Raw genomic sequence first — 27,587 nt, forward strand, 5'->3', positions numbered from 1 at the left:
AAGTGTGTGGAGTATCAGAAAATTAGATATCTTACCACATTTAGAACCATTCCAATAAAATCCATCTACACAGTCACAGACAGTACCATTACATTCAGCATTATTGTCAATGCATGTTGGATTGGCTGTCGTGCATACCTCAGTTACACGTGTTCCGTCTACAAAATTACATAGACCAATAACTAAAGTTTCGTTTTAGAAAATAACGTGATATATGTACATCCTTACTAATGAAAATAAACATACCTTTTAATCCAAGTCAAAACAGCTAAAAAGTTCCATTTCACATTTTGTAATCTGTATGACAGTGAAGAACAATCGCTTTGTTTATATCAGACAGTGATCTAATCCTTAGCCTGCTAAATTTCTAAAATGGATTGGTCCATTATTCAGTTTTGACAATACCACTTATTATTCAAACGGGTTTTCACTGAAAATTAAAAGACTGAATAGCGAACAGTGCAGACCATGATCAGACTGCACGGATGTGCTGGCTGATCTTGGTCTGCACTGATCGCAAAGGCAGAATCAATTGTCGCCAGCAGGCTAAAGGTTGATATATGTACTAACTTAAACTTACAGCTCAAATGAAATGCACAATGTGTCAAAAGGTGAATATTCACATCTGATAGAATTAAGCACATATCTATCATCTGTTTATCTTGATTAAGTTTACATAAACATTTAATAAGAACTTATACTTACAACACATATATCTATAATCTGTTACTTAATTAGATGGACCTACACATCTAATAAGAACTTATACTTACAACACATATCTATGATCTGTTACTTGATTAGGTGGACATATACATCTAATAAGAACTTATAGTTACAACACATATCTTTGATCTGTTTCTTGATTAGGTGGACATACACATCTAATAAGAACTTATACTTACAACACATATCTATGATCTTTTATATGATTAGGAGGACATGCACATCTAATAAGAACTTATACTTACAACACATATCTATGATCTTTTATATGATTAGGAGGACATACACATCTAATCAGAACTTATACTTACAACACATATCTATGATCTTTTATATGATTAGGAGGACATACACATCTAATAAGAACTTATACTTACAACACATATCTATGATCTTTTATATGATTAGGAGGACATACACATCTAATAAGAACTTATACTTACAACACATATCTATGATCTTTTATATGATTAGGAGGACATACACATCTAATAAGAACTTATACTTACAAAACATATCTATGATCTTTTATATGATTAGGAGGACATACACATCTAATAAGAACTTATACTTACAACACATATCTATGATCTTTTATATGATTAGGAGGACATACACATCTAATAAGAACTTATACTTACAACGCATATCTATGATCTTTTATATGATTAGGAGGACATACACATCTAATAAGAACTTATACTTGCAACACATGTCTATAATCTTTTATATGATTAGGTGGACATTCACATCTGCAAGAACATATACTTACAACACATATCTATGATCTTTTATATGATTAGGAGGACATACACATCTAATAAGAACTTATACTTACAACACATATCTATAATCTTTTATATGATTAGGTGGACATTCACGTCTAATAAGAACTTATACTTACAACACATATCTATAATCTTTTATATGATTAGGTGGACATTCACGTCTAATAAAAACTTATACTAACAACACATATCTATAATCTTTTATATGATTAGGTGGACATTCACATCTAATAAGAACTTATACTAACAACACATATCTATGATCTTTTATTTGATTAGGTGGACATTCACATCTAATAAGAACTTATACTAACAACACATATCTATGATCTTTTATTTGATTAGGTGGACATTCACGTCTGCAAGAACATATACTTACAGCAGCTATCTCCAATCTGTACTTGATCAGGTGGACATTCACATCTGTATGTATTAGAACTGCATACTAAACCGGACTGGCATGTAGATAAAGAAGGATCGCATGGTTCACAGAGATATTCCCCAGCTGAAAGTCAAAATGTTTCTTCAATATGTTTGTGAGCAATCTGTAAATGCTACCAGTAATTAGTGTTGGACTTGTGGAATTTTAAGTCCATTCAACGTAATAATACAATACCACTTAATCCGGTGCTGAGGATGTGGATGTGACTCGTTTTAACATTTCATTACCTCACATAAACAGATTCAATCTAACCGAGTCTGCTACGATTTTGCTTGGTTTCATTCCGTGATTTCAAAGGATTGTCATTTTCATTTTATGCGTATTTGGTCAATGAAACTGTATGGTTATCATTTTCGTTTTAGTTTGTCTTCATAAAGTAAATATATTTCTATAGATACACCATATGTATATACTATAATAGTATTAATAGTGTTAATCGAGTTTACTGTAAAAGTCTGATGAATCCATTTAATACATGACATTAACTAAATATCTTGATGAATCTATTTGATAATATCTTGATGAATCCTTTTGATACATGACGTTAGCTAAATATATTGATGAATCCATTTGATAATATCTCGATGAATCTATTTGATACATGACATTAACTAAATATCTTGATGAATCCATTTGATAATATCTCGATGAATCTATTTGATACATGACATTAACTAAATATCTTGCACATGCTATGACGAGACATGACAAATGTTTCATGCTAAACTTTTTATGTACTTACAGCACATGGTGCCATTCCATGTGAATCCCGGCATACAGTCGCATACTGTACCGTTGCATTCAGCATTATAATCTACGCATGTGGGCAGTGCAGTTGTGCATGGCTCAGTGACAAGAGTCCCGTCTGAAAAAAAAGTGAAATGAAGTAAGTTTTAGTATTAAAACATGGTCAAGGATGTCAATTTTCATCTAAAACCATAAAAAGTATCCAAGAACATAATCTGTTTTTATCTGTAAATTTTGACTTGATGGTTCCTACAAATGTACGCGGATACCGAAATAGATATAGCAGCAATATATCTATAAATTTTTATACCATGAAAAAGTACCGTTTCAAAAAAATAATACATGACAACTTTATCCTCTGGATAAACAACTGTAGACAGAAGTACAGAAATATAAGTAACTTAATGGTTTTAAATACATCACATAGGAACGTTTATCTGGGAAAGGGAGAGCGTTTACACTTTCGTATATCAAAATACATGTATATAATGAGGTATATGGTAGTAATTATAGTTGTATATAGAAAATATTACAACGAAAATTGTGTCCACAGAAATGGATGCCCCACATATACTGCACCTATAAATTGCAAAGTTAAAATTAAGAAATGGCCATAATTCTATTAAAATGTCCACAGAAAAAAGTCCATTATTTATGGTTATTCATTCATATGTGAAACTTTCAAGCATATTCTTTCAATAGTGTTTGAGGAGTTTGATATACAAATTTTAACTATATTATATATAGCAAAACTATCAAAGGGCCATAGCTGCTGTATAAGTATTCACAGAAAAAAATCATTCCTTTTTGGTCAACTACATACCAAGATTGTTCATCCGTGAAAGTTGGAAGCAAATCAGGTAAATAGTGTGGGAGGAGTTGGACACAAAAGATTTTCCTCTATATTGTAAATAGCAAAACTATGAAAGGGATTTAACCGCGGTAAAATTAGTCAAGGAAAAAAGTCCTTCCTTTATTGTCAGCTGTATACCAAGGTTGTTCATCTGTGAAAGTTTGAAGCAAATCAGGCTAATAGTGTGGGAAGAGTTGGACACACAAGATTTTGGAACGTACGGTCGTACGGATGTACAGACGTACGGACAGCAGCAACGCTATATGCCCCCTACATAAATGCGTGTGAGCATAAAATGTGCGAATAATACTGCGGGTGAGTTTGTCAGGTATATGTATATCCTAACAGTACATATTATGGTATATGATAAAATAGGCATATAATCAATATAAAAGAGATTGTCTTTTCTGCAAATAGGAAGTAGTTGAGATTTGTAAATGACGGGTAAAGGGAGCAGTACATGTATATTTATGCTAGATTTCAAGGGGCCATAAACAGGTATAGTAAAGTTAGTCCTGACTTCATTTCATAATGATGTTTTACTGCACTGCAAGTTTGGGTCATATACTGAATACTGAAGCAGGACTTATTCGGGCCAGGCTTATAACTGTATTTATCATTACATAGCATTCTGTCAAAGGGCTATAACTCCATATTACATTCAAGTCCTGGCGATATGTGCAAGTGCCGTTTAAAAAATTTACTTTTTTTCTTAGTTCGGATCAGATCGCTTCAGAACTGTAGAAGGAGCTATCCGGACGATGCTTATCAATACTGCACAATTTACTCTTAAACTGCATTTGAACTATGTAAAGCGCCTTTGAACATGAAACTGATCATGAAAAGGGCGCTATATAAATCTGGTATAATAATAATAATAATAAACCAGGCATGTACATTAAAATGTCTCGATAATGTGCGCAAATTCACGTCGTAGTTATACATATAAGTAACTTTTCCCAAATCCCTTCCAACCTCTTAGAGGAACTTATACCAATATTGCACATAAGCAAAATTTTGTAAATCTTCCAAGTGCAATAACTGCCAAATCGTACATGGTACATTCATGTTCTGGCAAAAAGTGTAGGTTCTTTTCATAGTGCCATCTTTCTGTTAATTTTAGGCACAATCTCTTGAAAACTGTAAGAGTTGTCCCGACAAGGCTTACATAAGCATTGCACAATAAACTACATTCCAAAAATTTCTCAAAGGGCCATAACTCTTAAACCGGGCATTACATATTCATATCCTGATAAAATGCTCAAGTTTACTTTATAGTCATACATTTATGTAAGTTTAAGCCAAAATCCCTTGAAAACTGTAGAAGGTATTATCCGGACTACATACTCACCAACAACCCGACGAAATTGTTTCAGGGAGCATGAAAAGTCGAGTAAAATCAAAATTTAAGGTGAAGAATATTGTTGAACTTACAGCATGCATCTCCTATTTGAACTTGGCCAGTAGGACATTCGCATCTATCTGTTGTTGAACTACAAACAAGTGGAGATGTACAGGTGGAGTCATGTGGATCACAGGGGTCACATAGCTCTGACCCGACTGTAAAATTTACATTTCTTTGATTAGAGTTCTGTTCAGCAATACTAGCATTGAACCGACGAGCAAGTAAAAAAAAGGGGAAATCATAGTAGGATGAGAATGACGTCATAAGCGCACATATACCATAATGAATCAAACGAGTTTTTGTAAAATTATTAATATAATGAATTAGCATTTAGTTAGAATCCATAGATACAAGTATTGGGATCTATATCTTTTCAACAAAAACAACAGAGCGCATATACTTTATTTTAATTACAGAAATGCATGTCAGAAAACTACGGTATTAAACATTTTCTGGTATTATATATATCGTAAGACATCGCGTCAAAATCCTGGTTGATGTCAGATTATGTCATGATGCCAACTTTATGTCAGTTGTCATTTGCAAGTTAAAATGTAAAGGATTTCAGATGTACAAAGATTACCTACGCTCATCCATGTAACTTGGCACACTAGGAAAATTACACTTAACACTAAAACCTTGAAATTACAATATTCATCTTTGAAGTTCGTTAAACTAAAGATCTTTTTGCACTGACTCACTAGTACTGCAATTCAAACGAAAAATAATTCCATATATGGGAAAATTATGTTTTTCCTTCATGATTGTTTTGAAACCTAAATAATAAACTTATGCCATGTAACATTCACAATTAAAAAGGCTTTGTAGTGGAAAAATCATAATCTTGCAATTATTTCTCAAGTCGCTAATGTGTTTTCTTTCGATCTCTCCACTGACTCACTAGTACTGCAATTCAAACGAAAAATAATTACATATATGGGCAAATTATGTTATTCCTTCATAATTGTTTTGAAACCTAAATAATAAGCTTATGCCATGTAATATTCACAATTAAAAAGGCTTTGTAGTGGAAAAGTCATAATCTTGCAATTATTTCTCAAGTCGCTAATGTGTTTTCTTTCAATCTCTGCCGGTGGATCATTGCTAATGAGGTAAAGCCTGTACTCATATGAAATACATAGAATAGCTTTAAACTAATGAAATTTTGCTGGGCTGTATGCAACTGCAACCTTTGACACTCATGAAAAGATAGGGCAATTTTAGAGACTTTGGTATTTGAGACTTTAATCGTTGATGAATACTGGTCCAGAAGACTATGAATCAATAGATTGTAAGTGTGATCATCGAATCAATTGTTGTCCATGACTTACACCAATGTGTTTGTACTCAATCTTCCTCTATCTCGGCTTATGAAAGTTATTAGATACTTACAGAGACAAAGGTTATTAAAGATAAAAGGTAAGGGTGGATATATACTTATAGAGACAAAGGTTATAAAAGATAAAATGTAATGTTGATATCAGTCACACATTTTGAGAATGACAAGGATGCATTCTGAAGCTGGTCTCAAATTTTTTTTATAGCTTTGTACAAAACTCAGTAAAGAATCCAGGACCTATTCGGTTGACTGACAGGAAGAGAATAACTGAAATACTAAGTAAAACCGTGACATTAATCTGAAGCAAACTCGACTAAATTCTATCTAGCATATATCGAAATATGCCAATAGCACACGCACCGATCAATGATGAAGCATAAAAAGTAGATTACCACATAAGAGCCCATTCCAAGTGAATCCTGGTAAACAATCACATATTGTACCATTACACCCAGCGTTATCATCGATGCATGTGTCCAGGACATTCGTGCATGCTTCAGTGACACGAGTCCCATCTAAAATTAATAAGATCAAAATGTATGTTATGTTAAGTTCTGCCAACAGTTATGGTGATTACAGGCAGTAACTGATTTTTATCATGGAACTGAGAGGAGACCGCCCGTTAACACTTGCCTGATATTTTATTTTGGTATCACGTCAATGACCTGATAACAAAACTGGCCCACCTATATTGACGGACTAGTTTTAACATCAGTTCCATTGCAAATTAACTTTTACTTCAGAGTCAAGTTTAAATGTTTTTCGACTTTTTTTCTAAGCATATTCTATATCAGCTAGTGGTTTCCTTTACTGCAACTGCCTTCATTTTTAATGAACAGACAACAGAATATAATGACGTCATTGTCACACATCTGGACATCATAATTTTTACATCGATCGATTCTTGGCAAGTATTAATACACTTGGGACGATATTTTTTTTGCATTTTTTTATCTATATCCAGTTTAAAGCATTTAAAAAGTCTCTCTGACTGAGCTGATTTTGAAAGTGAAATTTTAGTGCTTGGGGCATATATCTGTCTGAGTCAAATACATTTCTGTATTTGAAAAATGTGGAATTTAAGCATGTTTTGATTTTTTCGAGAGGATGATTTTTTTTTTTACGCAGGTAGGAGATTACTTTATTATTAGCTTTTATCTATAAGAATATCAGAAAGACAATAAACACTGTCTAAGTTGAATTCTACCTGGTTGCCGTATTATTTCAGATGTTTTGGAGCGGATGAATCTTCAAATTGTAAAATTTTGACTTATTTATATTTGCTTAATAAATATGTTTTTACCAAGAAGAAAATATTATAGGCAAGTTGCAGGAGTTACATGATAAATAGAATAACAGCCTACTATCTTTTGATATCAATGTTTTAGGCTCGCAGATATGGGGGAAAGGCATTCGGTTAGTCTAACCCTTTCAAGCCCCTATCAGCCTTGCCTGATACCACAGTTGACTGTTATTCTCTATACTACAACAGAAAGTAAAAGCATTGTGACTGACAGTTTACTGTGAGTTTTATTCTTATATTCTTTGTTCAGGGTTTAAATAATATTTTCACTAGACCGAATTCACTTTATTACAAACACTGGAAAACTCAAACTCTTACTAATGGTAAGGCTTAGTTCTAGTTAAAGTTGTTAAGTTTTCGAACTTAAATAATGATTGTAGCTTGACCTTTTTATAGAAACCACACATGAATAAAAAAAATCATATATACAGCACATGTCTCCGATCTGAACTTGATCAGTTGGACATTCACATCTGTATGTGTTCGAACTGCATACAAGGCTAGAGTCACACGAAGGGTTGTAAGGATCACAGGGGTCACATAGATATTTCCCAACTGAAAGAAAGAAATAAGCCACTAGAAAAACAATTTCTTGGTAACTTATCAATTAACATTAAATATTATGTATTCATACTGTGTTTACTTATACAATCTGGAGTCATAGTATTGTCTACACATGGAAAAAAAGTTTGTTCCATGCTTACAAAGACTCTGTTTAGTATAATATTGTTAAAGTGAAATATGGGCATTATCAGACATAACATGTTCAGTTTTTTTTCTTCAATTGTATTCAGCTTCAAACGATATAATTCAAACATTATTAACACATTTGCCCATAATTTGTTATTTGGATAAAATCTCAAAAAGTATCATTTCATGTATATTTCAAAACTTTTATCAAATAGCTATGTTGTCATTCATTAGCCAATCAGATTGAAATCGTAGTAGTTCTGTTCCAGTGAATCTTTATAGAAAAGTATGTTTTGTCTACATTAGTTTAAGAAATTGAAAGAACTTAACCACATCTTGAGCCATTCCAAATGAAATCAGTCATACAATCACAGACCGTTCCATTGCATTCAGCAAAATGATCAGTACACGTGTCGAGAGCATTGGTGCAACTTTCGGTCACGAGCGTCCCATCTTAAATATTGAAATAGTTCATATATACAAACGTCACATGAAATTCCTTGTATTAAAATAATTCATATATATATATGATTATGATCTTTATATGAAAATCCTTGTATTGAAATAGTTCATATATATGATCTTTATATGAAATTATTTGTATTGAAAAATTTCATACATACGATCGTCACATGAAATTCCTTGTATTGAAATAATTGGTATATATTTTCTTTATATGTAAATCCTTGTATTGAAAAAGTTCATATATACGATCCTCACATTAAAGTCCTTGTATTGAAATAGTTCATATTCATGATCTTGATATGAATTTCTTTGTATTGAAATAGTTCATATATACGAACGTCACATGAAATTCCTTGTATTGAAATTGGTCAAGCTCATTACTGCTCTATTTCTTTATTTCAGTTATATAGCATTGTTTTTATAAAGATTAAAAATGGCTATCAAGAATGCGACATGATCAGATAAAACAAAGAACTGTAAGATACAGGTACGATACAACAATTTCTAATAATTTCTAATTAAAGATATCCAATGGCCATTTTTCACTAAACTGTTTTATATTTTGATATTTACTTCAAATGTATAAAATCTTCATTAACTTAATTAAATATATAATTAAGTGTGCATATAGAACTAAATTCACAATTGATTTTCACGAAGTAACAGCTGAATGTATACAGTGTGTACTATTTTATAACTGATGCATAGTACTGTTCATATACATAAACTTATTAATTTTATACTTGCATAAACTATATGAAGTAATTGTTCATGTTTTTATATTTGAATTTGGATCTAATATACCTTTACTTTACAAATAAACAACACAATCGAAAAGTGGAAATCATACGGTAATGATATATAAGATGAGAAACATCTTAAGCCTTTAGATAATCACATACTTGATGTGTGTTTGCAAATCCATTAGTCAATTATGCCTCTTTTATTAGATGCATTTTACCATATTTTTGTGGACCCCAATTTATCATTCAAATGCAAAACATGTTGACTTGAGTTTAAGACTTCTATATTCTTAAAAGATCAGTTAAACTAATCAAATTAGAAATATATCTGTATTACAGCAGTCATTTCCAATTTGTACTTCATTGGATGGACATTGACATCTGTATGTGTCAGAGCTGCATACGAGGCTGCCGTCACAAGACAGTGTTAAGGGATCACATGGGTTACATAAGTCTGGTCCAACTGAAAGAAAAGACATTATTTCTTAATACTACAATCTACACATTTAAAACTTCTACCTGGCATGTGGACAAGCAGCATAACCCTTGAATCTCTATATATGACAAGCAAATTCCCTGAATTTATATTCCCCGCCGAATAGGTTGTTTTGTAAATGAGGGGACTATATTTGAAAGATATCTTATTTCCAGATATACATTAGTTAAATACAATAGGACTATGCCATGGTTTGTTGGTTCACTGACTAGCTTGAGTATATTTCGATTTATTTTTAATATATAAAAATGCTTAAGGTAATAGAAAAATCGGGCAATAACTCTAAAGTTAATGAAAATATTCTGACAAAATTTACATGGACACAACTGTCCTATAGTAAAGTGATCTATATTTGTATCAAATTTCATTTGGACCGATCAGACGTGATGTAAAACTGGCAACGTAACGTCAGATGGCGGAAAACGTTAAAGCACAAAATCATAATACAAATACATTTGAGCTGCGCCATGGGAAAAATTAACATAGTGGGTTTGCGACCAGCATGGATCCAGACCAGCCTGCGCATCCGCGCAGTTCGCTATTAGTTTCTCTAATTCCATTAGTATTTGAAAGCGAACAGCATGGATCCTGATCAGACTGCGCGGATTCGCAGGCTGGTCTGGATCCATGCTGGTCGCAAAGCCACTATGTTGGTTTTCTCATGGCACGGCTCATATCATGTATATATATCTCTAAGGTACTACAAATTTTTCACAACACATCTCTAAAATTTTAATCGGGGCTTAGACTTTTTGTAGATTTTGTTTAACATGTTACACGAGAGGTTTATAATTTACCATAAATACTGAATAGTATTAAAGGATATCTGTTTACAAATATTAACAAACGAAAGTGTATTTCATGCTTTGAAAACTATGACATATTCTTGTTGGAATGCACCTTTAATATTTGAATTGTCAATATGAGTACATATCAAACTTACTTCAAAATGCATCAGCGAATATTATAAAATAAGAAATTCTTTACCACACACTGATCCATTCCAGACAAATCCTGGTACACATACACATATTGCACCATTACACTCGGCATAGTGGTCAATGCATGTGGGCAGACTCAAGGTACAGTCTTCACCAACACGTGTTCCATCTTTTTACGAAAATAAAATATTGAAAAATGTAAGAGCTAAACATGAAAATATCATTATTCTAAAATCTTGTTATTTAGAGAGTTAAAACGACAAACACCAAAACAGTACAGTGCAACCTCTCCAGAGCGGCCCTCTCTTAAGCAAAATCTTCTCTGTAACATCATCAAAATTTCCTTAAGCTGAAATATACTATCAAATTTACCTCTCAAGAACAAAAACCTCTACATAACAGTCATTACCCAAAGGGTGTTGCTCTACAGAGATTGCACTGTAATTGTAAAACTGATATGGGAAGAGCTATCTGTGGTAAAAAACAAATACTAAAGAACAATGCATGACAATATTAAACATGTAATTCATAGTTACAGCATTGGTCTCCAATTCGCACTGTTGTAGACGGACATACACATTGAGACGTGTTAACGTTACAAGTAAGATTTCCTGAACACGGATCTTTAGGAGAGCATGGATCGTCTATACCGGACCCCACTGTAACGATACAATTCATGATGTAAATATAGATTTTCGGGATTGAATTTATGGAAAAAATGAGGTAATACAACAAAATGAGCATGGATTGCAAAATACAGACTCCGGGACATTCCTTTACGAACATCCATCGTAATAACATTTGAGCCGCGCCATGATAAAACCAACATAGTAGGTATGCGACCAGCATGGATCCAGACCAGCCTGCGCATCCGCGCAGTCTGGTCAGGCTCCATGCTGTTCGCTTTTAAAGCCTATTGGAATTGGAGAAACTATTAGCGAACAGCATGGATCCTGACCAGACTGCGCGGATGCGCAGGCTGGTCTGGATCCATGCTGGTCGCATACCCACTATGTTGGTTTTCCCATGGCATGGCTCATTTGATACATTTTGTTCAAAATTTGTATACATAATGATGTTTAATTTGCAAGAGACCATGTGTCGCATATACTGGAGCCCATAGTTTACCGATTTATATGTATCATGTTCATAATCTGCCATAAATAAAGTTGACTTTACAAGGGAACGTGTCTTTTCTATATTAGAATCCACACCAAAATTTCGTAAAGTTTGTACAAAAAAAAAAAAAAAAATAAAAAAAAATTGAGAAGACATTTACAAAAAGGTAAGGATTTCCCACAGAAGACCCAACTGTAAAATTGATATATCATGCAGTATTTGCCAAAAAAGGTAAGATTTATAGGAAGGCATGGATCTCTTATTTTGGATCATTCTATAACATCTCAAAGTTTGTCTAAACCGTTAAAATCGAAATTTCCACACAGAAAGGTATGCATCAGTTGGATATAATTGTGAAATTGGGAACTTTGATGATTAATGTACAGTGTAATCAATTTGCAGGAGAGCATGAACTTCCTTTACTTAACACGTTTGTAAATTATGATATATTATGAAAATTCATTTCCTTTAAAGAGTCTGGATTTGCAGGAGGTATCAAATACAAATGTTATATTTGACATATCTAGAATTTCAATGCTTGCATTATCTGAAGTTGAATTGGTAGCAGAGCATGCATTACACTGTATACTTTGCAATATTATACATAATATTGGCATAAAACCAGGTTGGATTTCCATGGAGTCAAGGAGTCAAGGGTTGTAAGTACCTAAGTAACTTTCACAGAGATCATGTACCTTATATTAAATAATACATGTACAAATGTCAACGAATGGAAGACGCGTTTACCTACCGCATTTGAGTCCGTTCCAGCTGAATCCAGTCTTACAGTCGCATATTGTGCCATTGCATTCTGCATTGTCGTCGATGCACGTGTCGTGAAATGTTATGCACACCTCTTCCACACGTGTCCCAACTATACACGTCGAAGTGTACAAATTATACTTTAAATAATTGGTAAATATGGACGAGTGAACAAAAGGAGAAAATGATCACAAAACACTACAATAAAGAATATACGAAAAATGTTTTAAACAAACTTAATTTATCGGCAATTTGTCAGATATCGAAGTATAATAAATACATCTAGCTCTTTGATCTGGTCTCTTTTCTTTAATTCTAAAAAATTGTCCCGTTAACAGAACAAAAAAATGTATAAAAATAAAATTTTGCCCAATTATTGAAGCTAGTGACTAAATAAGAAAGTGTCATTGCAAAATTCGAATTTAAAATACAAAATGTGATAGAAATGTTGTTCAGATTTTTTTTTCAAACCATGTAAAAATCTTTTTATGTTAAACTTAAGACACTTAAGAAAATTTTAAAAAATGTTTGAATTATTGATATCTAAAAACCTTACCGCACTGGTCACTAACTTGTACTTGATGGGAAGGACATTCACATCTGTATGTGTCCGGACTGCAGACAAGCGGTGAGGCGCAAGATGGTGTCGAAGGATCACATGGGGCACACAGGTCTTCGCCGACTAAAATAAAACATCGGTGAGATTAGCCTAAGTTTGACCATTACTTTTGCATGTGATTTTATGTTTTCCTCTACAATTCAATCTATTGTTAACCATTAAACCCATTAAACAGTATTTATTCAAACCACCTTATTACTTTTTTATGCAAATCAAAAGTAAAAATAATAACATTGTCTAAAAATCTTGAATCGGTGTACAGTTTTGATTTCGGTCAAGTCAACATTATCTATAAAGTTTGCATCTATATCAGTAAGTTTTGATTTCAGTCAAGCCAACATTATCTATTAAGTTTGAATCTATATCAGACAGTTTTGATTTCAGACAATTCAACATTATCTATAAAGTTTGAATCTATATCAGTAAGTTTTGATTTCAGTCAAGCCAACATTATCTATTAAGTTTGAATCTATATCAGACAGTTTTGATTTCAGACAATTCAACATTATCTATAAAGTTTGAATCTATATCAGTAAGTTTTGATTTCAGTCAAGCCAACATTATCTATTAAGTTTGAATCTATATCAGTCAGTTTTGATTTCAGACAATTCAACATTATCTATAAAGTTTGAATCTATATCAGTTAGTTTTGATTTCAGTCAAGCCAACATTATCTATTAAGTTTGAATCTATATCAGTCAGTTTTGATTTCAGACAATTCAACATTATCTATAAAGTTTGAATCTATATCAGTTAGTTTTGATTTCAGTCAAGCCAACATTATCTATTAAGTTTGAATCTATATCAGTCAGTTTTGATTTCAGACAATTCAACATTATCTATAAAGTTTGAATCTATATCAGTTAGTTTTGATTTCAGACAATTCAACATTATCTATAAAGTTTGAATCTATATCAGTTAGTTTTGATTTCAGTCAAGCCAACATTATCTATTAAGTTTGAATCTATATCAGTCAGTTTTGATTTCAGACAATTCAACATTATCTATTAAGTTTGCATCTATATCAGTCAGTTTTGATTTCAGACAAGTCAACATTATCTATTAAGTTTGAATCTATAAGTCAATTTAACATTACATGTATCTTCAAAGTTTGAATCTATATTAGTCAGTTTTAGTTTCAAGTCATGAGCAGCTCTACAGAACTCGGAAATGCAAAGTATCTTGTTTACCACAATATGATCCATTCCATATAAAGCCTGCCTCACAATCACAGACTGTACCATTACACTCAGCATAGTTGTCAGTACATGTGTCAGGGGTTGTTGTACATGGCTCAGTAACACGTGTCCCAACTTAAAAAAGAAGATATCGAGTGTTTGTTTTTTTATAATACATTATATTCACTTAGAATAATGACATAAGCTTTTCTATTACAAACCAACAAATGACGATTGGCCTTATTTTTTTGAAAAAGAAATATGTGTTTCGATTTACATTTGTAAACATATAACATGAGAGTCATGATAGCCCTAATGCGTTCACTTAACCATGGCATTTTTATCTTGAATATTTTTCAGGCGTGTCAAGTTAAGGACGGTTGCGGCAGTTTTGGGTAAAAAGTTCCCCTTCAAACTTTGTATATGAACACAATGTGATGTTAGAAATAGAATTATGAAACAAATAAAAGCGAACGTCGCCATGCTTGTTCAGGAGTTATATGCCCTTGAACATATGCAAATTTGAAGAAAAATCCAGTTTGAAAGGCAGATAACATCTAAACAAACACGATGACCTCTGATTGTTTTTGCATGTTTTTTATTTTCTAAAATGAAACTGTATTCATGTACAAAGTTTGAACAAATTCTATTATTTGGAATTTTTTATCCCATCTTTCATACAAGAAACTACAAGTGCTTTTTTAAAAATAATTATCTCTAAAAATGTCATAAAACACAGAAAAAATAAATTATTTGATAATGTACATTAAGTTACCATGAGGGTGTCAATAAAATAAAAATGTTTGACCTCTAGGTGATAAGTTTTACATACTGTGCTTTATGTAGAAACACAGACTCCTTCACCTGCCCCTAATAAGGTCTAAGAGACCAAACAGACACAGAACAATATTCATTGAATCATATTTTGTTTCAATTTTCTCTTAATCTAACTATGCACAATAAACAAAAATAAAAATCTCAACGAAAGAAAAGAGAATTTGAATAGAAACTAATTTCAATAAGAATTAAATAAGGACATAAAGCCGAGGTTTGATAGTTACCACATTGGTCTCCAACTTGCGCCTGAGTGGGTGGACATTCACATCGGTATGTGTCCGAACTACATACGAATTCAGAGTTACACGAAGATGGTGATTGTAATGGGTCACACGGATCGCACAAATCTGGTCCGACTGTAAATATGTATCAAAAATCAGCTAAAAATACACCGAAGATACATATCTAAATATTTTCGATAATATTTTATTGACGCATAGAACCGAGTTATTTATAAGTAATTCTAATATGCTTGTCTTTGTTAAAACACTCACTTTTCTTCGCGACAACGTTATATCAAACAACATAATAATAAATGAAATTAATCATTTGAGACAAATGTTGGTTAATATGAAAACTGTGGTACCTTAACTTAAGGCAACGATTTTCCGTTGTACAAAAGTATCTTAACCCTTACCCTGCTTTTCTATGATGAACTTGTCCGTCTTTCAATTTGGTCAGTTCCATTATTTGTTAAAAGGGGTGTTTACCAAACGATACTGACTGAATGGCGAACAGTGCCGATCATGATCAGACTGCACGGATGTGCAGACTGATCATGATTTACACTGGTCGCAAAGGCAGAATCAGTCGTGTCCAGCATGATACGGATTAACAATAAACTATGATTATGAAAACATAAAATGGAATTTACGGCATTCAGAACCATTCCACGAGAAGCCAGGAATACAGTCACAGATTGTTCCATTGCAGTCTGCGTATTTATCAACACACGTGTCAAGAGTAGTTGTACACTCCTCTGTCACTAACGTCCCATCTTTGATAAAACATAATGTGCTTGTTGATAAAACATAATGTGCTTGTTGATAAAACATGATGTTTTTGTTGATAAAACCTGATGTGTTTTGTTTTTGTATCATAATAACATACTTTCCTTTATTTATCATTTCAAGTATATAAGACATTTGTCAAATTGACTGTCTATAACAGCTAGTCAGTTTTTTCAACAGAATAATACGTAAATTGAAATAATTTAAATAAAAATATAAAAATAAGAATGGTGACATTCTCAGCAAAATTACCTTCAGTACATTATTTCATTTCAATTCACTAAATGGATTCAATCTGTGCATTAACTTAAAACTTTTTACAGCTGTAATCTACATCAAAAAGATGCATTTACATCAAAATTGATGTTTGTCACGTTAAACTATCAATGACATAATGGGTTAGAAACATAAAAATGGAAACAGTAATCACACTTACAACATGAACCGTCGATCTGTACATAACCAGGTGGGCATTCGCATCTGTATGTGTCTGAACTACACACGAGTGGAGAGGAGCATGTGGAATCTGAGGGGTCACAGAGATCCTCTCCAACTGTAATAATATGCAAAAATGAAATATTTAAGTGAACAGACAAATACAGACCAAATTTGGACTTCAGCTGCTAGCGTTTCTTGGATGGCATGCAAGAAGTCCCAGTTTGGTTAATACTTGTCTACAATGACAAAAAAAAAACCATTCAGTTTGTGAAAATACTTTGCTACAAAAATAAGTTGTCTTTTTTCTAAGAAAATAGACAATCAACCTTTTTAACATCTAAATAGGACAGCTAAAAAGATTAAACCCACGTGACATTGTAATTCGCTTCCAATCAAAATACAGTTCATGATTCTTATCTGGAATTTTTCCACCAAAAATATGTTTGAGCTACAAATTAATATTCGCTTTTGAAACTTAAAACGATGCCATTTTGTCAAAAGTTTTTTTTGATCAGATAGCAAATTCAATCTCGCGTAAAAGGTAACCCATGATAATATGGCACCAAGTTGATAATACAAAAATAAACTTAATTTTCCTTTTTATACAACATGAACAATGAATGCATTTCCAATTTGAACACCATTTTCATTATTTTAATGAAATATCATGCAGGGGAAAATTATTTAAATTCATTTAGGAATATCAATTTGAAAATCAATTCTACATTTGTATATATAGGATGTAGGTAACTAATTCCCTAAACTTTAATTAGAAAATATAAACTTTTCGTGAATTTCAAAAATTATTTTTCATTATTTAAGTAATACCATTTTGGCAACTATGCATTTACTATAAATATAATGTACGACTTGCTTTTTTTGTCTGAGTATAATATACAATATTTAGTAAAGTTACCGCAATATGAACCATTCCAGTAGTACCCTGGTAAGCAGTCACACACTGTTCCATTACAAGCAGCATAGTTATCACTGCAAGTGTTCAAAGTAGTAGTGCATGGCTCAGTAACGCGAGTTCCATCTAGAAATATCCAAACGAATTCTTTCTAGTTAGTTTCTAAGTCATATATAACAGAAACATAGCCAACATATGATACTAATAATATGAAATAAATGAAAACAAATATCATAAAGCTTTATACGTCATGTCAAAGGTTTTTCAGTTATACCTTAGTCCACGTGACATTTTCACTTGAAAAAGTTATTATTTTGCACATTAACTACGAATCGGAGATAGAGCATATAGTCAGACAGAGAAATGCAGCACATAGGCAGAGAAATGCAGCCAACACATAGTCGGACGGAGACACGCAACACATAGTCAGGCAGAGAAATGCAGCACATAGTCAGAACAGAGAAATGCAGCACATAGTCAGGCAGAGTAATGGCAGAGAAATGCAGCACAGTCAGGCAGAGAAATGCAGCCAACGCATGGTCGGACGGAGACACGCAACACATAGTCAGGCAGAGAAATGCAGCACATGGTCAGGTAGAGAATTGAAACACAGTCAATTCCAGCGCCTTATTTCATTCTACTTTCGGCAAACTGGGAGACTTTTAATCAGTTCCAAGTAAAACTAATTGACAGGTAGTTTTTGATATGCATAAATTACTGACGAGTTCCTATGCTTCTGTCATCCACATACATGCATGTATCTGTACATAAACTACTTGTGCCAACATAATTTGTAATTGACTGCATTCTATATGAATATTGTAACATATTTCATTTACATTAACTAGTGACGGTACCTAACACTTTCAGATTCTATATTTTCATGAATTTTTCAATGTGTAATGATCGCTTATTGCACCAATTTACTATACATTTTTTTTCTACATTTCTTCATACTTTGCACGGAGGTTTGGACATGAAAACGCATTAGTGTTAGTGTTTTTTTAAAAAGCGTCTCCAAGCCGCTGGATGAAATCAATGAGTGTACATTGTACGGATACTGGGCTCTGGCACCAACTAGTCCATCGAGATTCTGCAGATGGTATAACACAAAAGACATGTCCTAAAGCTATTCTAGGATAAAATGTATACAAAGCTAATAATTAGATATATTGTCCATCAATGTCATCAAATGTTCACGGAATTAACGGTAAATGACCGTGTTGTTTGATCACGCTTAGGTCAATCCAGTTGAATTATCTATTATGGGGCCGTTATATACCCTTTGCCATGGACCGCACATCTACATAAAGGTGTGTGAACACCGTGTCAGCGCGTGAATCTTTGTGTGAACACACGTTTTACTTTCCTGTTAAAACACATGGTAAAACTTTAAAAGCAGCACTTTTATGCTAGAATTAATATCATTACTATCATTATGTACGGGGTTTGGAAATAAATAACACTCGGCCGAATGGTATTTGAAACAATTGTCACAACATGTTTTTTTACAACATGTAGTACAAAAGTATTCAAGGTAAGTCCCACAGCCTAGGTCTGTGGAATGTTTACATTAAGTATTTACCTGAGGTATGATAATTCACGATATACAGGGTTATACTTAGGCAGCTGTTTACAATGTTACCCGTCTACTGGATTAACTAGAGCTATCACTAAAGGTGATGAATGTACCCCCCGCATGCACTGACACAGTACATTGCAATTTGACGCACACAAGATTGCATAATTATGTGGACTGTATGTATATAGACTGTATGTAAACAGTATAGTAACAAAAAACAAAGTCCCATTACTATGCAGAATATTTATCTAAAAGAATGTAACATGCACCATGCACAACTAGGGTTGGTACTGATCACTTGTGTGAAGTTTCATTAAATTGTGTGCAAGTGTTTGGTGGATTAGGCACGCACAAGATTGCATATGCAGACTGTATGTACATAGTATGTTAACAAGAAACAAAGTCCCATAACTCTGCAATTTTTGTCGCTGAAAGAACCTAACATGCCCCATGCACAATTACTGTTGTTACTGATCACTTGTGTGAAGTTTCATTAAATTGTGTCAAGGGGATGAGGAGAGATGGTGCGCACAAGATTGTGTCTATGTATATAGTATAGTAACAAAAAAAAAAACAAAGTCCCATAACTCTGCAAATTTTTTTTCTGAAATAATCTAACATGCCCCATGCACAACTACTGTTGGTACTGATCACTTGTGTGAAGTTTCATTAAATTTTGTCAAGGGGATGAGGAGAGATGGTGCGCACAAGATTGTGTCTATGTATATAGTATAGTAACAAAAAAACAAAGTCCCATAACTCTGCAATTTTTTTTTCTAAAAGAACCTAACATGCCCGATGCACAACTACTGTTGGTACTGATCACTTGTGTGAAGTTTCATTAAATTGTGTCAAGGGGATGAAGAGAGATGGTGCGCACAAGACTGTGTTTATGTAAATAGTATAGTAACAAAAAAACAAAGTTCCATAATTCTGCATTTTTTTTTCTAAAAGAACCTAACATGCCCCATGCACAACTACTGTTGGTACTGATCACTTGTGTGAAGTTTCATTAAATTCTGTCAAGGGGATAAGGAGAGATGGTGCGCACAAGATTGCGTCTACGGACAGACAGACAACCTGAAACCAGTATACCTCCCCTTACAACTTTGTTGTCGGGGTACAATAAAAAAGATATAACCATAATAATAACACACTCTATGATGATGATAATAATACTATTACTACTACTAATAACAATTATAATAATAATAACTTATTTTTATTTTGCTATTGCAGATCCGTCCAGATAAAATTTAGTGCTTACAGCATTCATCTCCGATCTGCACTTGATCACTCGGACATTCACATCTGTACGTGTTCGGGTTGCACTCAAGACCGGTGTCACATGATGGTGTTGAGGGATCACATGGGTCACACAAAGATATCCCAACTGTAAAAGAGTCATACTTAATCTATCTGTTGTTAAAAAGCCTTCTGATCTTTGGAAACAGTATTTTCTTGTACATTTGAAATAAACTTCCTTCAATCACAATAAAAACAAAAACATGGGCTAAGTAAGAGACGCTATTTTCCCTTGATGCAGCTTCCTCAAATTAAGGACGTATGCTGCAGTTTTGGGTAAAAACTTTCCCAATAATAGAATTTGTTCAAACTGTGTATATAAAAAAAGTGTTATGTTAGAAACAGAAAGCTTGTTCAGGATTTATTTGCCCTTGATTATGCAAATTTGAAGAAATATCCGGTTTTAAGGGCAGATAACTCATAAACAAGCATGGTGACCTATGACTGTTTTTGCATTTTTCTGTTTCTAAACTGTGTTTATATATAAAGTTTGAACAAATTCTATTCTTGAAAAATGGTTGCCCCATCTCTCATACAAGAAACTGCAGCAAGTGTCTTCAAAACGCTATAATAGTGTTTGTTAAGACGTATTCATGATAGACATGTGTACAAATAAAAATAAAACATATAGAGAATGTCGACGAAACTTACACACAGTGGGACACCGCTTTGAAATGGCCAGTGGTAAAAGCACATCACTGTGCAGTTTAACTCGGTTAATGATGAAACAACCAGTATGATCAATAACCACAATGTTCTATAGAATATCTTTATTTTGTTTTTGAAGATTTTCATTACTGAAGTTTAAATGAAGCAAACATTTATATTTTATCAGATTTACCGCAAATAGAGCCGTTCCAGATAAAATCCTCAATACAATCACAGACCGTGCCGTTGCATTCAGCATAGTAATCTGTACACGTGTCGAGAGCAGTTGTGCACGGTTCTGTTACAAGTGTTCCATCTATAGTTACATATTGAACAAAATGACAAATCCCGTAGAGGTATAACAGAAAACATTTTCATCTACATAAAGGTGTGTGAACACCGTGTAAGCGCGAGAATCTTTGTGTTAACACACGTTTTACTTTCTTGTTAAACACACATGGTAAAACTTTAAAAGCAGCACTTTTATGCTAGAATTAATATCATTACTATCATTATGTACGGGGTTTGGAAATAAATTACATTCGGCCGGATGGTATTTGAAACAATTTCACAACATGATTTTTTACAACATGTAGTACAAAAGTATTCAAAGTAAGTCCCACAGCTAGGTCTGTGGAATGTTTACATTAAGTGTTTACTTGTGTATGATAATTCACGATATACAGGGTTATACTTAGGCAGCTGTTTACAATGTTACCCGCCTACTGGATTAATAAAACAGATATAACCATAATAATAACACACTGTATCATGATGGTGATGATGATAGTGACAATAATAATAATAATAATAATTTGATAATAATAACTTATTTTTATTTTGCTATTGCAGAACCGTCCAGATAAAGTTTAGTGCTTACAGCATTCATCTCCGATCTGCACTTGATCAGTCGGACATTCACATCTGTACGTGTTCGGGTTGCACACAAGACTGGTGTCACATGATGGTGTTGAAGGATCACATGGGTCACACAAACATAACCCAACTGTAAAAGATTAATACTTAATCTATCTGTTGTTAAAAAGCCTTCTGATCTTTGGAAACAGTATTTTCTTGTACATTTGAAATAAGCTTCCTTCAATCACAATGAAAACAAGAACAGAGGCTAAGTAAGAGACGCTATTTTCCCTGGATGCAGCTTCCCCAAATTAAGGACGTATGCTGCAGTTTTGGGTAAAAACTTTCCCAATACTAGAATTTGTTCAAACTTTGTATATAAACACAGTGTTATGTTAGAAACAGAATGCTTGTTCAGGAGTTATCTGCCCTTGAATATGCAAATTTGAAGAAATATCCAGTTTTAAGGGCAGATAACTCATAAACAAGCACGGTGACCTATGATTGTTTTTGCATTTTTCTGTTTCTAAACTGTGTTTATATATAAAGTTTGAACAAATTCTATTCTTGAAAAATGTTTGCCCCATCTCTCATACAAGAAACAGCAACAAGTGTCTTTAAAAAGCTATAATAGTGTTTGTTAAGATGTATTCAAGATGACATGTGTACAAATAAAAATAAAACATATAGAGAATGTCGACGAAACTAACACACAGTGGGGCACCGCTTTGAAACGGCAAGTGGTAAAAGCACATCACTGTGCAGTTTAACTCGGTTAATGATGAAACAACCAGTATTATCAATAATCATAATGTTCTATAGAATATCTTTATTTTGTTTTTGAAGATTTTCATTTTGCGAATATCATTACTGAAGTTTAAATGAAGCAAACATTTATATTTTATCAGAATTACCGCAAATAGAGCCGTTCCAGATAAAATCCTCAATACAATCACAAACCGTGCCGTTGCATTCAGCATACCAATCAATACACGTGTCGAGAGCAGTTGTGCACGGTTCTGTTACAAGTGTTCCATCTATAGTTACAAATTGAACATTATGACAAATCCCGTAGAGGTATGACAGAAATCTTTTTCATCTACATAAAGGTGTGTGAACACCATGTCAACGCGAGAATCTTTGTGTTAACACACGTTTTACTTTCTTGTTAAAACACATGGTAAAATTTTAAAAGCAGCACTTTTATGCTAGAATTAATATCATTACTATGGGGTTTATCATTACTACGGGGTTTGGAAATAAATAACACTCGGCCGGATGGTATTTGAAACAATTGTCACATGATTTTTTACAACATGTAGTACAAAAGTATTCAAAGTAAGTCCCACAGCCTAGGTCTGTGGAATGTTTACATTAAGTATTTAGTTGAGGTATGATTATTCACGATATACAGGGTTATACTTAGGCAGCTGTTTACAATGTTACACGTCTACCGGATTAATAAAAAAGATATAACCATAATAATAACACACTGTATGATGATGATGATAAGGTGATAATAATAATAATGATAATAATTATAATTATAATAGTAATAACTTATTTTTATTTTGCTATTGCAGATCCGTCCAGATAAAGTTTAGTGCTTACAGCATTCATCTCCGATCTGCACTTGATCAGTCGGACATTCACATCTGTACGTGTTCGGGTTGCACTCAAGACCGGTGTCACATGATGGTGTTGAAGGATCACATGGGTCACACAAAGATATCCCAACTGTAAAAGAGTCATACTTAATCTATCTGTTGATGAAAAGCCTTCTGATCTTTGGAAACAGTATTTTCTTGTACATTTGAAATAAGCTTCCTTCAATCACAATGAAAACAAGAACAGAGGCTAAGTAAGAGACGCTATTTTCCCTGGATGCAGCTTCCCCAAATTAAGGACGTATGCTGCAGTTTTTGGGTAAAAACTTTCCCAATAATAGAATTTGTTCAAACTTTGTATATAAACACAGTGTTATGTTAGAAACAGAATGCTTGTCCAGGAGTTATCTGCCCTTGAATATGCAAATTTGAAGAAAAATCCGGTTTTAAGGGCAGATAACTCATAAACAAGCATGGTGACCTATGACTGTTTTTGCATTTTTCTGTTTCTAAACTGTGTTTATATATATAAAGTTTGAACAAATTCTATTCTTGAAAAATGTTTGCCCCATATCTCATACAAGAAACTGCAGCGTCATTAAAACGCTATAATAGTGTCTGTTAAGATGTATTAATGATAGACATGTGTACAAATAAAAATAAAACATATAGAGAATGCCAACGAAACTAACACACAGTGGGACACCGCTTTGAAACGGCCATTGGTAAAAGCACATCACTGTGCAGTTTAACTCGGTTAATGATGAAACAACCAGTATTATCAATAATCACAATGTTCTATAGAATATTTTTAATTTGTTTTTGAAGATTTTCATTTTGCGAATATCATTACTGAAGTTTAAATGAAGCAAACATTTATATTTTTATCAGAATTACCGCAAATAGAGCCGTTCCAGATAAAATCCTCAATACAATCACAGACCGTGCCGTTGCATTCAGCATACCAATCAATACACGTGTCGAGAGCAGTTGTGCACGGTTCTGTTACAAGTGTTCCATCTATAGTTACAAATTGAAACATGATGACAAATCCCGTAGAGGTATGACAGAAATCTTTGTCATCTACATAAAGGTGTGTGAACACCGTGTAAGCGCGAGAATCTTTGTGTCAACACACGTTTTACTTTCTTGTTAGAACGCATGGTAAAACTTTAAAAGCAGCACTTTTATGCTAGAATTAATATCATTACTATCATTATGTACGGGGTTTGGAAATAAATAACACTCGGCCGGATGGTATTTAAAACAATTGTAACAACATGAATTTTTACAACATGTAGTACAAAAGTATTCAAAGTAAGTCCCACATCCTATGTCTGTGGAATGTTTACATTAAGTGTTTACTTGAGGTATGATAATTCACGATATACAGGGTTATACTTAGGCAGCTGTTTACAATGTTACCCGCCTACTGGATTAATAAAAAAGATAATTATAACCATAATAATAACACACTGTATGATGATGATGATGATAGTGACAATAATAATAATAATAATAATAACTTATTTTTATTTTGCTATTGCAGAACCGTCCAAATAAAGTTTAGTGCTTACAGCATTCATCTCCGATCTGCACTTGATCAGTCGGACATTCACATCTGTACGTGTTCGGGTTGCACACAAGACTGGTGTCACATGATGGTGTTGAAGGATCACATGGGTCACACAAAGATATCCCAACTGTAAAAGAGTCATACTTAATCTATCTGTTGTTGAAAAGCCTTCTGATCTTTGGAAACAGTATTTTCTTGTACATTTGAAATAAGCTTCCTTCAATCACAATGAAAACAAGAACAGAGGCTTAATTAAGAGACGCTATTTTCCCTGGATGCAGCTTCCTCAAATTAAAGACGTATGCTGCAGTTTTGGGTAAAACTTTCCCATAATAGAATTTGTTCAAACTTTGTATATAAACACAGTGTTATGTTAGAAACAGAATGCTTGTTCAGGAGTTATCTGCCCTTGAATATGCAAATTTGAAGAAAAATCCAGTTTTAAGGGCAGATAACTCATAAACAAGCATGGTGACCTACGATTGTTTTTGCATTTTTCTGTTTCTAAACTGTGTTTATATATAAAGTTTGAACAAATTCTATTCTTGAAAACTTTTTGCCCCATCTCTCATACAAGAAACTGCAGCAAGTGTCTTTAAAACGCTATATTTGTTAAGATGTGTTCATGATAGACGTGTGTACAAATAAAAATAAAACATATAGAGAATGTCGACGAAACTAACACACGTTGGGACACCGCTTTGAAAAGGCCATTGGTAAAAGCACATCACTTTGGAGTTTAACTCGGTTAATGATGAAACAACCAGTATTATCAATAATCACAATGTTCTATAGAATATCTTTATTTTGTTTTTGAAGATTTTCATTTTGCGAATATCATTACTGAAGTTTAAATGAAGCAAATATTTATATTTTATCAGAATTACCGCAAATAGAGCCGTTCCAGATAAAATCCTCAATACAATCACAGACCGTGCCGTTGCATTCAGCATAGCAATCTGTACACGTGTCGAGAGCAGTTGTGCACGGTTCTGTTACAAGTGTTCCATCTATAGTTACAAATTGAACAACAATGACAAATCCCGTAGAGGTATGACAGAAATCTTTGTCATCTACATAAAGGTGTGTGAACAGCGAGAATCTTTGTGTTAACACACGTTTTACTTTCTTGTTAAAACACATGGTAAAACTTTAAAAGCAGCACTTTTATGCTAGAATTAAATCATTATGTACAGGGTTTGGAAATAAATAACACTCGGCCGGATGGTATTTGAAACAATTGTCACAACATGATTTTTTACAACATGTAGTACAAAAGTATTCAAAGTAAGTCCAACAGCCTAGGTCTGTGGAATGTTTACATTAATTGTTTACTTGAGGTATATACAGGGTTATACTTAGGCAGCTGTTTACAATGTTACCTGTCTTAATAAAAAAGATATATCCATAATAACAACACACTGTATGATGATGATGATGATGATGATGATGATGATGATAATTTTTGCCCTATTATTTTTCTAATGACTTACTCACTTTATATATCGATTTACATTCGTTCTTCTGTCTGAGTGTTATTGAAAATATAATTGGAAGTAATTTTAACGCGGCCAAAAACGTTCAAATGACGTCATAAATAACGCATGTCACCCGATATGAAGTTTATACGTTTATGAAAACGAGTAAATAAATAAATTGACGTCCAGAAGTGCGCCGAAATTTCAACGGAGTTTATAAATGAGTACTTGAAGTAATATACAGTATTATATATTATTAGATATTCAATCTATAAAGAACAAAATTGATAAAACAATTAGACTATAATTCTTTAGTTTTGTATTCGTGTTTTCGTTTGATGGAGTATGAAGTGGACCCGTAATAAAAATTGGCAAATTACGAATTCTCCTCTCCTTACGAAAAGTCATGTGCGTGTTGAGCTACATTTACGTCCAAAATGCCGAACGGCCTAACGAGAATACGTAATTACACGGAAATGTCCGAAAATCATTATATTATTTACTGGTCCACTACCTTAAATACTATCTTAATACGTTCTTTAACAATCATTTTAACATGCAACAATTATCTTGTCAGAAAATTAAGCGACATGAAATTGGAAATAAATGTACAAAAAAATCAGTTAATAATCGTAGTTTTTATGCATGATGTGGCAATTAATCACGACGTTGATGAATCTTGAAAAAAAAAAAGATTCATGACGTGGTCGTAAGGGAAA

General features: G+C 33.1%; 1 protein-coding gene across 1 annotated transcript in view; it reads right to left on the bottom strand.

The window, feature by feature from the left end:
* The window catches only part of LOC123565550 (neurogenic locus notch homolog protein 1-like), a 79,138-nt gene that overhangs the window by 9,403 nt on the left and 42,148 nt on the right, over window positions 1-27,587 (bottom strand). The window contains exons 27-40 of the mRNA XM_053550310.1: window positions 25,392-25,517; window positions 23,819-23,944; window positions 22,230-22,355; window positions 20,664-20,789; window positions 16,900-17,016; window positions 16,328-16,450; window positions 15,678-15,809; window positions 14,629-14,751; window positions 9,839-9,964; window positions 6,693-6,815; window positions 4,991-5,116; window positions 2,699-2,821; window positions 1,894-2,019; window positions 36-158 (exon numbers count right to left, since the gene is read on the bottom strand). Coding sequence (XP_053406285.1) covers window positions 36-158; window positions 1,894-2,019; window positions 2,699-2,821; window positions 4,991-5,116; window positions 6,693-6,815; window positions 9,839-9,964; window positions 14,629-14,751; window positions 15,678-15,809; window positions 16,328-16,450; window positions 16,900-17,016; window positions 20,664-20,789; window positions 22,230-22,355; window positions 23,819-23,944; window positions 25,392-25,517 — 1,746 coding nt within the window. The remainder of the gene's footprint in view (window positions 1-35; window positions 159-1,893; window positions 2,020-2,698; window positions 2,822-4,990; window positions 5,117-6,692; window positions 6,816-9,838; window positions 9,965-14,628; window positions 14,752-15,677; window positions 15,810-16,327; window positions 16,451-16,899; window positions 17,017-20,663; window positions 20,790-22,229; window positions 22,356-23,818; window positions 23,945-25,391; window positions 25,518-27,587) is intronic.

The sequence above is a fragment of the Mercenaria mercenaria genome, chromosome 8 (assembly GCF_021730395.1).
Source record: "Mercenaria mercenaria strain notata chromosome 8, MADL_Memer_1, whole genome shotgun sequence".
NCBI lineage: Eukaryota > Metazoa > Mollusca > Bivalvia > Venerida > Veneridae > Mercenaria > Mercenaria mercenaria.